The sequence below is a fragment of the Trichechus manatus genome, unplaced genomic scaffold, assembly GCF_000243295.1.
Source record: "Trichechus manatus latirostris isolate Lorelei unplaced genomic scaffold, TriManLat1.0 scaffold00040, whole genome shotgun sequence".
NCBI classification, from domain to species: Eukaryota; Metazoa; Chordata; class Mammalia; order Sirenia; family Trichechidae; genus Trichechus; species Trichechus manatus.
In genome coordinates, this window is record NW_004443976.1 from 15,244,976 (window position 1) to 15,258,034 (window position 13,059).

Sequence of the window (13,059 nt, forward strand, 5' to 3'; positions counted from 1 at the left end):
CTGTGTGAGAGCCCCTTGAGCCCCACGCCCTGTTGGGGCAGGTTCATGCGTGGCTTCCCTGGCCATGCGCCCTGCCCAGACCAGTTCTAGATTCTGCCACCACCCTTCCCCAAGGCCACCTCCACTCCCCACCATTTTGGGCAAGGCCTCCTGAGACTCAGCTGGGAAGGCTGGCAGGCAGGAGGCTGGGGTGGCTCTGGGGGCCATGGACCCCACAGCAGGGCCTGTGTACTACCAGAAGCTGCTGCTCTGGGAGCTGGGCTTGGAGTCTGAGGAGGAAGAGGAGGGGACGTCAAAGCCGCTGGTTCCCCACACCGGGAGGCCCCAGGACTCCACTGAGTAAGTTGTCGGGGGGGGGGTGGCACCTGCTCCTCAGATCTGAGGCTGGCAAGTCCCTCTTTCTGGAGATCCTGGGTGCTAGGGGAGGGGGGAAGGGAGTTGGCAGTCCCATGCTTAACTCCAGGGACTTTCTGGTTGAATGAGAAAAACCTGGGCTACAGACTCACAAAGGTGTGTGAGAATCAAGGGACATTTGTACCAAGCCAGCTCCCGCCTGCTGCCCAGTCACAGGGTCCCACCTCCCACCCCCTGGAGCAGGAGGCACTTGCTCTAACAGGTTGGAGCCAGGCTCCACCTGGCTGGGGCCTGCTGTCCTGTGCACTCTCAGCCTCTCAGCCCTACATACCAAGCCCGCCTCAGGCCTCTACCCAGCTGGCTCCATCCTGCCTCTCCAACCTCCTCTCCAGTTATTCCCTCCCTCTCGAGCAGTCCTCAGTTTCCCTGAGCGCTTTCCTATCTCCACGTCTTTGTCCAGGCTGTGCCCTCTTCCTGGCAAACCTTTTCTCTCCAGCCAATGTGTTCTCCCCTCGCAAGACCAAACCCCACTGGAAATCCTTTCTTGGCTTCTCTTGGGGCTCTTAGGTGTCCCCCCAGCCCTGGTTCAGGACACCCCTCTCTGCAGGAACAAGGCTGGTGGCCTTCCGGGATGCTGGGCTCGGCTAGTCGCAGCCTTGCTGCTGCTGGCCATTAGCATCTCCCTGGCTGTGAGGCAACTCCAGACTAGCAGCAGCTCTACCGGAAGTTTGGGCTCCGTGGCCCCTCCAGCCACTGGGCACTCCCATCTCCCGGGCGTATACCACCATGGTGCCATCATCAGCCCTGCTGGTCAGTGCTGGGGGCAGCTCAGTGGCGGGGAGGGGTCGGGGTCACTGGTCCCAGGCCCCTTCCCATAATGGTCCTTCTTTGCTGCAGCCGCGTGCTCCACCCTGGGCCGAGAGCTGCTTGTGGCTGGAGGCAACGTCGTGGATGCCGGAGTGGGAGCAGCTTTGTGCCTGTCAGTGGTGCATCCTCATGCCACAGGGCTAGGTCAGTGACCCACGACCCCGGACAGCGACCCCAACCCTGGACTGGTTAGTGACCTGGAGCTCAGACACAGTCAGTGGCCCTGATCTCAGGCTGCTTTGTGAGCAGGATCTACGATTCAGGCAGTGATTTTGACCCCAAGTCTGGTCATTGACCCGTTTCCAGGACTACTCGGTCACCCCTGATCCCAGGCTTGGTCAGTAAGATCAACCTCAAACAAGTTAGTGACCTAGGGCTTCACCTAGGGCTGCTGAGTGCCCCTGACCCCAGTCAGTGCCCCTGACCCCATCCTGGCCAGTGCCCCTGACTTCCGTGTGGCCCCTCTGTCTCCCTTCAGGTGCCACGTTCTGGGGCCTCTTCCACAATAGCTCCTCAGGCAGTTCAACTGCCCTGACCTCAGGCCCAGCCCGGACCCTGGCCCCTGGGCTGGGGTTGCCCACGACTCTGCCTGCTCTGCGCTTACTGCACATGCACTTCGGCCGCCTGCCCTGGCCACGCCTGTTGGGGGGCCCCACCATCTTGGCTCAGGAGGGCTTCCTGGTGGACGCATCTCTGGCAAGGGCGCTGGCAGCCCAGGGCACAAAGGGCCTCTGCCCACTGCTTTGTCATGCTGACGGGACCCCCCTGGGTCCCGGGACCCGAGCCACCAACCCAAGACTGGCAGCTGTGCTACGTAGGGTAGCACTCGCCCCCACCCCACACCTCACTGGGGATGCCCTCCTGAGTCTGATGGCCAGCGACCTGGGGCTGGAGGCCCCCTCAGCTGAGCCCCTGCCCACCTTGGAGCCAGTGCTGCAGCTGTCTGTGCCCCAGGGCACCCTGCTCACCACCCCTAGCCCATCAGCTGGCCCAGAACTGCTGGCCCTGCTAGAGGCAGCCCTACACTCTGGGGGGCCCAGCCCTGACCCCTGCCCACCACTCCTACAAGCTACCGGGACCCCGGTGAGCAGCATCCTGGCCGCCATCGACAGCAGCGGCTCTGTGCTCCTTCTCACCTCCTCACTCAACAGCTCCTTCGGCTCTGGACACCTGTCCCCCAGCACGGGGGTTCTGCTCAGCAACCTGGTCACCAGCTCTGCAACAAGTGCCTGGGCCTGCCCCCTCATCTTCCGAGGAGGCCCTGATGACATGGAGGCCGACGTGGTGGGGCTGGTAGCTTCAGGGGCTCCCTCGGTCACCAGAGCCATGACTAGTGCCCTGCTCAGACACCTGGCAGTGCCCCAAACCCAGGCCCAGCACCAGCACCAGCAAAGACCAACAGAGAGTCCCAGCACTTGTGTTCAGGGAACCCTGCTCCAGGTGACAGCCCATGCAGAGCATGCCCACGTCTCCAGTGTACCCCATGGCTGCTGCCCCTTCCAGGGCTTCTAATCAGGTAGGGTCTGGCAGGGGCTGGGCTATCTCGAGCCTGGGGCAATGAAGTACATAAAGAACACGCATCTATTACATACTCACTGCTGGCTCTGGCCCCCAGCCTCTGACCTGGTTAGTTACCTGGACTCAAGTCCTGGGCATCCAGGGCTAGCTCAGTCAATCTTCAAAGCATCCCTGCTGGATGGAGTTTCTGGCTCCTTTTTCAGCAAAGGAACTTGAGGTTTATAAGGAGAATCCAACTGGGCCTGGGGCCAGCCCTGAGTTCAGACCCAGTCCTGGGAAGGACTGGTGGGAGAACACCACGCCCCTGCCCAGGATCTGGGCCCCACGTGGCATCCTGGGTTGCTGCTGGTATCTCTGTCCTCCCCTCAGGACCCTCTGGACCGGGCCACTCTACCAGAGTTTCCATGGGGCTCTCACCTGGACACTGAAGCCACCGTCAGCTGGCCTCCCACAGCTGAGCAGGAAACAAAATAAAGATCAAGTCTCTTCCTGGCTCTTGGCTAATTTCTCATGAGCCTTTGAGGCAGCTGGTGTCAGGTCCTCTCCCTCCCACAGGCAGCATAGGAGACCCACATGCAGAGAGGGGCAGAGCCTCTCCCTGCTCCATGCTCCATTCACCTTCTGCTTCCTGAGGCACTGTATGTGCATAGCAAACCATTTGCCATCTAACTGATTCTGACTCGTGGCAACCCCACATGTGTCAGAACACAATTGTGCTCTGTAGGGTTTTCAAGGGCTGATTTTTTGGAAGTAGGTCACCAGGTCTTTTTTCCAAGGCACCTCTGGGTACTCAAAACACCAACCTTTCAGTTAGCAGATGAGTGCATTAAGTGTCTGCACCACGCAGGGACTCCATGTACATGGTAAACCTCTTAATTTCACTTTTGCAAACAGACAGCAGAGCAAAGAAGGTATTGAGAGGATGAGTAGGCGGTGCCCCCAGGGGCCTGGGTACAAAAGAGGCTAGAGCTGGGTGTATGGACTTAACTACACCCAGGTTGACCCTGATCCTCCTACACTCGAGGGCTGGAGTATCTCTGGCCCACAACCCTCTGGAGCCAGCTCCTCAGGCCCTCTCCCCTAAGAAACAGGGTGGCCAGTTGAACCACCCCCCATTTATAAAAAAATTTTTTTAAAAAAACCCATTGCCATTGAGTCAATTGTGACTCATAGCGACCCTATAAAACAGAGTAGAACTGCGCTATAGGGTTTCCAAGGAGCAGCTGGTAGATTTGGACTGCTGACTTTTTGGTTAGCAGCCAAGCTCTTAACCACTGTGCCACCAGGGCTCCCCATTTATAAAAGGCATCTCTGATTTAATAGAACTCTTGATCCCACCTCCACCTATCCCAGCCCCCCAAAATTCTTCCCCAGCCCAGTATATTGTACCACAATCTACCCAGTTATTTTGATTCCAAGGCTGCAATTCCTCTGTTTTCCTCTCCCCACATGCCCAATTCATCACTCACCCCTAAAAACAAACAAATAAAAAAAAAAATTAGCTCCCCATATGTGTCAGGGTAGAACAGTGCTCCACAGGGTTTTTTTCCCCCACTTTAATTATTTTCTTTTTTGTTGATGTTGTGAGAATACACACAGCAGAACATACACCGATTCAACAATTTCTACAGGCACAATTCAGTGATACTGACCACATTCTTCAAGTTACCCAACCATTCTCACCCTCCTCTTCCTAATTGTTCCTCCTCCGTTAACATAAACTCACTGCCCCCTAAATTTCCTATCTAATTTTTTGAGTTGCCGTCATCACTCTGATCCCTTATAGACAGTTCTTTAAAAGTCCATCGAGTTTCAATAGCTGATCTTTCAGAAGCAGATCGTCAGGACTTTCATCCAAGGAGTCTCTGGGTGGACTTGAACCAGCAATTTTTGATTATTAAACCCATTGCTGTCAAGTCGATTCCAACTTATAGCGACCCTGTAGGACAGAGTAGAACTGCACCATAGGGTTTCCAAGGCTGTAATCTTTACAGAAGCAGACTGCCACATCTTTCTCCCGCATAGAAGCTGATGAGTTCCAACCATCCACCTTCCCGTTAGGAGCCAAGCCTTAACCACTGCACCACCAGGGTTCCTTACCCATGCCTACACCTCCCAATTAGCCCAAATCTGACCTTTTCTCATATTATTCTGGCCCAATCTACCATCGTTTCTAACTGGTCTTCCTGCTTTTATCTTTGCCCTCCTACAATCCATCCCTAATTCAGCTGCTGGGATAATCTTTTTAAAATGTATATCTGATTAAGGCTTGCCCCTGCATAAAATCCTCCAATGACTTCCCATCATGCTCAGAATAAAATTCAAACTCCTGATCCCCACCTGAGGTCTTACCAGATCTTGCTTCTCTGACCCACCTTGCCAATCTTGCCCTTCCAGCCCTGGGGTCTTTGTAGCTGTGCTATCCTCCTCCTGAGGGTATTTTCTGTCCTAGCTCTTCCCACTGGGGGGGGGGGTCACATGTCATCTCTTCATGGAGGCCTCCCCGGCCACCCTCTCCAATCAGTAGCTTACTGAACTCTATTTTTAATTGTTATGTTTTTAATAGGTGAAGTATTTGTATTTCGAATTTCGTTTGTATTATTCCTCAATAAAGAGAAATGAGTTATCAAGCCATGAAAAGACACGGAGGAAACATAAATGCATATTGCTAAGTGAAAAATGCCAGTCTGAAAAAGCTACATACTGTGTGACTCCAACTATATGACCTTCTGGAAAAGACAAAACTCCAGAGACTGAAAAGATCAGTGGTTGTGGGGGGAGGGGGATGGATAGATGGAGCACAGGGCAATTTTAATGCAGCGAAACTATTCTGTATGATATTGTAATGGTGGACACACACAGTATGCATTTGTCAAAACCCATCAGACCGTACAACATAAAAAGTGAAAGCTATGGAAACCATAGTTTAGCTAGTAACAATGTATCAATATCGGTTCATCAATTGTAACAAATGTACACAAGAATGAAAAATACTAACAATATAGGAAACAATGTTCAGGATGAAAGGGGAAATAGACACTCTGTATCTTTCTGTGCGGAGCTCTTGCTCTGTAAACCTAAAACTGATCTGAAAAAGTCTGATTAAAACCTGGGAGAAATAAAGTCTCTCTCTTACCCGTTTCATTTTCTTTTTTATAATTATCCTTTAAAATGTATTTGTTTACTTGCTCATCAGCTGTCTCCTCCCAGTAGAAAGGAAATCGATGAGAGCAGAGACTTGGTGACCACAGTTTAGGACTGCGTCCAGCACACAGTAGGAGATCTGCGATTGTATGGTGAAAGGATTAATGCGCGGGGCGCAGGGGCCACTCTCGGACAAGGTGGATCGATTTGCTTGTCTTGCATGAGTTTTCTGAGATGCGCCCTCAGAGAAGCCCCCCAGTGGGGCACTAGGGGACAGATGCCTCAGCTGCCTGGGAAGAAGGAGGATGAGGGAGAGGCTGAGGAGAAACTGCACTGCTCTGGTGAGAGAGCTGAGGGGTCTGCCCTTCGCTGGCCCCAAGCCCCGCCCACAGCCTCTCCCGGGTCCCCTCCCGTCTCCTCCCCAGCCAAGCCTACCCAGTGCGCATGCGCCGAGCCCTGACCTGGAAGAGGCGGTCCTCAGAGCCCACGTGTTCGTGGAACATGGCGGAGTTGGAGAGTCAGGACCTCGCTGAGCCCGTGTCTCCCGGAGAGACCACCAAGAGCGGTGCCCGGCCTGCCGACCGCCATGGCTTGTTGCAGCACAGCCGCGAGTTCTTGGACTTCTTCTGGGACATTGCGAAGCCGGAGCAGGAGACGCGGCTCGAGGCCACGGAGAAGCTGCTGGAGTATCTGCGCACACGGCCAAAGGTACGCTGGCGGGACCTGGGGCAGGGGGCCAAGCAGATCGGCAAAGACGTGGCGGCGGGATCCGGGGCTTGGGACTGCGGGCACTTGGTCCCGAGCCGGGATGCCCAGGCGAGCGGTGCCGGGGTCGGCAAGGGCTGACTGACTTGTGCCACTAGTCCCACCAGACTTGCACTTGGTTCCATAGGGATCCGAGATGAAATACGCTCTGAAGCGCCTCATCACTGGGCTCGGGGTCGGCCGAGAGACCGCCCGGCCCTGCTACAGTCTGGCCCTGGCACAGGTGAGTCGGTGACTCCTGTGGGTGGCGGGAAGGGGCCCTGAGCCTTGCGGGTCAGAATGGTGGGTGGGAGGGGAGTGGGTGCTCAGCTGTCAGGAGAGGGGTGTCTGAGGGAGAGGTCAGGAGGGTGACATCTAAAGCGCTGTCTGAGGGAAGATTCACCACGTGGAGGTAGAGAAAGTGCCGTTAGCAAAGACTCTGCCAAGAAGCCCAGGGAAGTGGAGGGGAAACTGAGCATGTTTTCTTTTTTGGCGCACGGATGGGGCGGCCCCTTAGGTACGTCTAGTGGGAGGAAGGAGTTTTGGGGTGGTCCCCCTTCTGCAAGGTTCAGGGCCCTGTCCCTCCAGGGAGCACCCAGCTGACTCTAAGCCGCTCTCTGAGGAACTTGGAAGGGCAGCAAAAACCCAGCCTGTGGGGGCTCAGAGCAGGCTTTGGGCATAGGGTATCTGGGAATCTCAGTTATGCAATCTCGGGGTCAAGGGAGGGACTTTCTGAAGCCTAGGCGGGGATGCAGATGGGGCAGGGAGGCAAGGTTCCCCTCCCTTTGATCAGCAGTATTCTGTCAGAGCAAGATGAGCAGCCTCAGAGGCATCCATGGGGTGGGATCGGGGACCCAGAGCCTCTCAGCTGAAGTCTAAGGGACAAGGGGAAAGAGGTTGAGGTCTGCTGGGATGTGGCAGGGCTCCTCCCCGAACCCTCGATCTCCTGTCACACCTCTTGACAGCTGTTACAGTCTTTCGAAGACATCCCCTTATGCAGCATCCTGGAGCAGATAAAAGAAAAATATGATCTACAGAGGGTGAAGAAGGTGAGAGTGGGTGGCCCCAGGGTGGTCAGCAGCCTGGGCGGTGGGGTGCTGTAATTACCTAAGGTCTTTTTACCTGTGCCTGGAATCCTTTTCTAGGCGATGGTGAGACCCGCTCTCTTTGCACACCTGTTTGGGGTGCTAGCGCTCTTTCAGTCAGGCCGGCTAGTGAAGGTAAGAGCTTTGGGGGCCCGGAGGATTCTCTCACCTGGGACATGTGGCCTGGCTTGGGAGTGGTGGGGGATAGCAGCATGCCCTGCTCATACCCTCTGCTCCTCTGTGTGGGTGCCAGGACCAGGAGGCACTGATGAAGTCGGTGAAGCTGCTGCAGGTCCTGGCCCAGCACCACAACCACTTACAGGAGCAGCCCCAGAAGGCCCTGGTGGACATCCTCTCTGAGGTATGGGCTCATTAGCTATGCGAACTTGGGTGGCACGCTCTACTATAGAAGCATTAAGAAGACTCAAGTTAGCGTATGAGAACGCTCTAAGCAACACTGTCTGATAGTAATACGCAGGTAAACCACAGGCGTCATTTTAAATTTCCTAGTAACTGCATTAAAAAGCAAAAAACAGGTAGAATTAACGTTAAGGGTGTGTTTTATTTAGTTTAATATATCGTAAAGTATTATTATTCCAACGTGCAATCAGCGTGGAAAAAAATGGGATTTTTTCAGTCCTTTTGTCGTAAATCCAGTGTATTTTACACTTACAGCATACCTCTGTTCTGATTAGCCACATTTCAAGTGTTCAGTAGCCATTTGTGGTTGGTGGCCACCGTACTGGACGGTGCCTGGCACGTGGCAAGTATATACGTGTTTGGCATCATCATTATCATTTTGGGCAGAGTTGGCCCCTCAGGGACCTACACTGCCCTGACTTGGGAAACTGAGGCAAGCCAGCAATGAGAACCCCTTGCCACCTCTCTGGACTGAGTAAAGAGGCAACAGGCTGACATGGTTTCTGCACAGCCTAGCCTCAGAGATAGAAGAATCTGGATTCTAATTCCTGCTCTCCTATTGGCTCTCAGTTTCAGGAATCTTGTATAAGAAACAGGCTGATCCTCTAAAGGATGTCCTGGGTAGCACAAAGGATTAAGTGCCCAATTATAACCAAAAGGTTGGCAGTTCAAATCCACCCAGAGGCACCTTGGAAGAAAAGCCTGGCAGTCTACTTCTGAAAGATCACTGTCGTTAAAAACTCCATGGAGCATAGATCCACTCTGACAGAACTGACTTGATGGCAACTGGTTTGATTTGTTTGGTCCTCTGAAAATCAAAGAGGAAGTATTGAAAGGGTTGCTCCCAGGCCAGTTAGTATCGAGGGATGCTTGTTAAAACCACAGCTTCCTGGGACTTGAGAATTTGAATTTCTTATCAAATACGTAGCAGAGTGGATTGTGGCCATCCCATTTCAGACTGGCACTCTGCTGGGGACCTTCATGGAAGCCTGGTGGGTAGAACGAGGTCCATAGGGCTCACCCCATGAAGGGAGAGACTAAGAAGCCTGTGAGTGAGTCACCCTCATACAACCTGTCTCCCCGCCCCCAGGTCCCAGAGACCACGTTAAAGGAAATCCTGCCGAAGGTGCTCAAGGCCGACTTGGGGGTGGTGCTCAGCTCCCCTGAGAACCTGGAGCTCTTCCTCTTAGCCCAGCAGAAGGTACCTGCAAAGCTTGAGAAGCTGCTGGGACCGGTAGATCTATTCTCAGATGAGAATATTCCCAGGTGAGCACAGGGGCGTAGCGCAGATAAGTTGTGTTTCCTTCTATCTCACCGCCAATTTCAAGCTGAATAGATGTTGAAAGCAGCGACGAAATGCCTCCTTGTCCAGCAGCCTTAGTTAGGCACTTTTCATATTTGTGGTGCCTCGCAATGTCATTCCGTACCTCATCTGGTGCCCCTGGACTTGTGCCCAGGGCAGGTTGTCCCCTCTGGCCCCAGCCCCTCACTACGCCTCTGGTTGGCTCTTGCGTAGCCGCCCCGGCCCTTGTCTGTCAGGCGGGCATCCCTAAGTCTCCTCTGCCGTCCTCCCCAGGCTGGTGACCGTGCTGAAGATGGCCGCCGCCTCTGTGAAGAAGGAGCGCAAGCTGCCTGCCGTGGCTCTGGACCTGCTGCGCCTGGCACTTCAGGAGAACAAGTTCCCACGGTTCTGGAATGATGTTCTGGAACAAGGGCTGCTAAAGAAGCAGTTCCTGCCAGCCAGGTACATGCAGCACTGGGCCTCTCCAGACTCCTTCTCCCTGTTTGCTGAGAGGGTGTGGGCTGGGGGCCCTGAGGTCCCCCAGGGAGCTGAGGGCTCTGACCAGGCTCTGTCCCACCCTCTCAGCTTCCTGTGTTTCCGCCTGCTGGGTGCAGCCCTGCCCCTGCTGTCCAAGAAGCAGCTGCAGCTGGTGATGCAGGGAGACATCATCCGCCATTATGGGGAGCATTTGGTTACTGCTAAGGTGGGCACCCCCTCGTGCGGCTCAACGTTGCCAGCAAGGGCTGGGCAACAGACCGCATCCTTCCAAGAAAGGGTCGGGGGGGAGGGCCTCCTCAGGGCTTAGCCAGCTTCCAGAAGGGGCTTGCTCTTGGCTCTGGCATCATGGGTCTTCCTGCCTCGGTGGTCCTAGCCTTGGCATAAGCAAGCATAGCTGCTGTTGGGAGGGCCTGGGACCCAAGTGTCCCTTCCCTCTAGGTGAAGCAGGTGGCCCAAACCCCTTCTCCTCCCTCTGAATGGAGTTTTGGCAAGGTCAGGCTCTTTTCCCGTAGGGCCCTCCAGTGGAGTAACATACAGCCAGTGATGTCTTCAGATCATCCTCCACCCAGCTGCTGATATAATAACGATCGTAGTCGTCATCGCTAATGAGCACTTTCCACGTGCCCTAAGCTGGATGCTCAACCTAAGAATCAAGCAGTGGTTAAGTGTGGAATCTGGGGACCCAGACTGCGAGTTCCGATCCTGACTCCACCTCTTACTAGCTGTGTGACCTTGCGCAAGTTGTTTAACTTTTCTGTGCCTGTTTTCTTGTCTCTAAAATGAGATGAATAGTACTTTCCTCACAGGGTTTTGGGAAGATTAAGTGGGCTCTTAAAACAGTGTCTGGTGTGTAGTAAGAGCTGTCGTGTTTGCTGTTCTCCGTATCTCATTTCATCTTTACGGTGCATTTCAGATTGCTGCCGTTCCCCTTTCGTGGAGGAGAGAACAGGCTCAGAAAGTATCAGGCAGTGGTTAAGAACATGATGGGAAGCCAGACTGGCTGGGTCCAAATCCCATTTCCACCACCCGTGAGCGCCGTGACCCTGAGAAAGTTACCTCCCAGCTCTTTTTGTACCTCGTGTTCTTCATCCATGAAATGGCAGTAGTAGTGGCCAAGTGCAAAGCGTTGTCGTGAAGAGTCAAAAACCTATTACAGGAAAGCGCGTAGCATGGTGCCAGGCATGTAGTAAACACAGGAGAAGTGTTAGTTTTTGAGGATGACGCAGCTAGGGACTGGCAGAGGTGGAATTGAAACCCAGGTCTGTTTGATGGCTGAGACTGGACTCTTACCCGCTGCTGTGCTCTGCCTCAGGCCAGGAAAAGAGCCTGGGCTGCTCCAGTGAGAGCTGGGAAGGCGAGGCCTTCTGGAGGCAGAGGTGTGGAGGCTGGACGACTACAGGGAGGCTGGATGCCAGGCAGAAGTTTTGGGGCACAGGGAGCTACTGCAAGTTTACAGACACTGGAGTGGAGAGACTCTAGGCTCAACCAGGCTGGGTGCAAGGAACAGGGACTTCCTGGGCCCCTGTTCAGCCTGCTGTGGAAGAGGCTGGTGGGGCTGCCCGCTCTGGGCAGGTGACCCCAAAGCTGGACCCTCTGCCAACACCACGCCTGCTCCTTGCAGCTCCCGGACCGGTTCAGGTTTGCCCCAGAGATGGATGAATATGTGAGTGCCTTCCTGGAGGGCTGCCAGACCGACCCTGAGCAGCAGCTGGCCGTGCTGGTGGCCTTCTCCTCCATCACCAACCAGGGTCACCCCGTCGTGCCCACCTTCTGGCGGGTTGTGCGGTTCCTGAGTCCCCGCGCCCTCAAGGACTACGTGGCCTGGCTGCGGGACATGTTTCTCCAGCCCAACCTGGACTCTTTGGTTGACTTCAGCACCAGCAACCAGAAGAAGAACCAGGACGCTTCACTCCACGTGTGAGTGGGCCTGAGGGGGTGGCTTCCTGGGGCTGCAGAGCCCAGAATGCCTGGACTCTCCCACCCAGAATGTCGGGGCTCCAAACCATACAAGAGGAATGGAGGCTCCTTAGCTCTAAACAAAAGCTTTGTTCGCCCCATGTGTGGTCCCAGCTGGTGGTAGGGGGCGGGAGATCTTGGTTGTCCTGTCTCCAAGATGGGGCAACGGGTGCCTTGTGTTCACTCCCTCTAAATGGCTTCCGTGACCCCGGCTCCTACCCCCAGGCCTGAGCGGGCTGTGTTCCGGCTGCGGAAGTGGATCGGCCTTCGCCTGGTCAGCATTGTGGAGAACTCCCAGGTGGAGAAGGAGGAGACCTTGGTTGAGGAGGTGGCCAGGTGCGAGATGTGCTGAGCCCCACTCCCCCTAGGCAGGGTGCCCAAGGAAGTGGGCTTGCTGCCTCGTCCTAGTTTGGATCCCCCTGGAACCAGAAGCCTCAGACTGCATAGAGAGCAGCAAGCCGTTCTTGTCCCTAAGGCACAGGGATTTAGAGAAACGCCTCAGGCCTGTAAGGGGAGGGGCCCAGGAAGTGTGGGGTCCAGGGGCCTAAAAGGCTCAAGCTCACTTCATGTCCCACAGGCAGCATTGCACATCGATGGAATTGGGGAGCCTTTTCCCAACACCTGCTTCATCTGTGCCAGGCACAGGGCCAGGTGCCCATTTAATCCTCACCTGTCCCAAGAGGGTGCCTCCTTAGCCCCCTTCTGCAGAGGCAAAGACGTGACTTTGCTGGGGCCATGTAGCCTGGACCTGTCTTGGTCCTAAATGAGGGCTCTGCTCTTCTCTCCTCAACTCGGGCTGAGCCGTGTTCACACCTAAATGATGCCCCCTTTCTCTCACCGCCTGGCTGCCTCGGGCCCTGCCCATCAGGCCCCTGGGGGCCATGTCCAGAGCAGAACAGCCCACTCCCCCGGCACCGTGCTGGTGATGCCATCCAAGGAGAAAGCCCTGGGAAAATGATGGCGCTGTCCGAAGCTCATGCTGATGCTGTCCCATCTCTTCAGGTTCTGTTTGTTCCATTCGTTCTTTGAAACCAAGAAACCCACAGCCCAAATCCCTGAGACTGAGCAGCGGCTCTCCTTCCCCTTGGAGAGCCGGACCCGAGAGGTGGTCTGCAGTGCCTTCTTCAGGTGGGCATGGGCAGGTGGGGAGGGTCTGAGGGTGGGTGGCAGGGCAGAGGTGGTCTTGAGGAC

At 55.1% G+C, this 13,059-nt stretch overlaps 2 protein-coding genes across 2 annotated transcripts in view; both read left to right on the forward strand.

The window, feature by feature from the left end:
• The first annotated feature begins 205 nt into the window (after positions 1 to 205).
• On the forward strand, positions 206 to 2,733 carry GGT6 (gamma-glutamyltransferase 6). Its single transcript, XM_004376121.1, has 4 exons — positions 206 to 339; positions 962 to 1,164; positions 1,252 to 1,365; positions 1,700 to 2,733. Exons 1-4 carry the CDS (start codon positions 206 to 208, stop codon positions 2,731 to 2,733), a joined length of 1,485 nt encoding a protein of 494 aa, XP_004376178.1.
• Positions 2,734 to 6,349: 3,616 nt separating this feature from the next.
• MYBBP1A (MYB binding protein 1a) overlaps positions 6,350 to 13,059 on the forward strand; it is a 15,793-nt gene continuing 9,083 nt past the window's right edge. Inside the window, exons 1-11 of the mRNA XM_023730998.1 lie at positions 6,350 to 6,591; positions 6,776 to 6,871; positions 7,593 to 7,676; positions 7,773 to 7,847; positions 7,966 to 8,073; positions 9,223 to 9,398; positions 9,709 to 9,876; positions 10,000 to 10,117; positions 11,534 to 11,829; positions 12,094 to 12,204; positions 12,871 to 13,027. Coding sequence (XP_023586766.1) covers positions 6,385 to 6,591; positions 6,776 to 6,871; positions 7,593 to 7,676; positions 7,773 to 7,847; positions 7,966 to 8,073; positions 9,223 to 9,398; positions 9,709 to 9,876; positions 10,000 to 10,117; positions 11,534 to 11,829; positions 12,094 to 12,204; positions 12,871 to 13,027 — 1,596 coding nt within the window. The 5' untranslated portion in view covers positions 6,350 to 6,384. The remainder of the gene's footprint in view (positions 6,592 to 6,775; positions 6,872 to 7,592; positions 7,677 to 7,772; positions 7,848 to 7,965; positions 8,074 to 9,222; positions 9,399 to 9,708; positions 9,877 to 9,999; positions 10,118 to 11,533; positions 11,830 to 12,093; positions 12,205 to 12,870; positions 13,028 to 13,059) is intronic.

Bases quoted from the DNA above. Each gene is read 5' to 3' on its own strand.
- GGT6 (XM_004376121.1), top strand. From the start codon at position 206: ATGGACCCCACAGCAGGGCCTGTGTACTACCAGAAGCTGCTGCTCTGG. The intron at 1,165-1,251 runs GTCAGTGCTGGG...TCTTTGCTGCAG, and splicing joins TGCCATCATCAGCCCTGCTG to CCGCGTGCTCCACCCTGGGC. The intron at 1,366-1,699 runs GTCAGTGACCCA...GTCTCCCTTCAG, and splicing joins TCCTCATGCCACAGGGCTAG to GTGCCACGTTCTGGGGCCTC.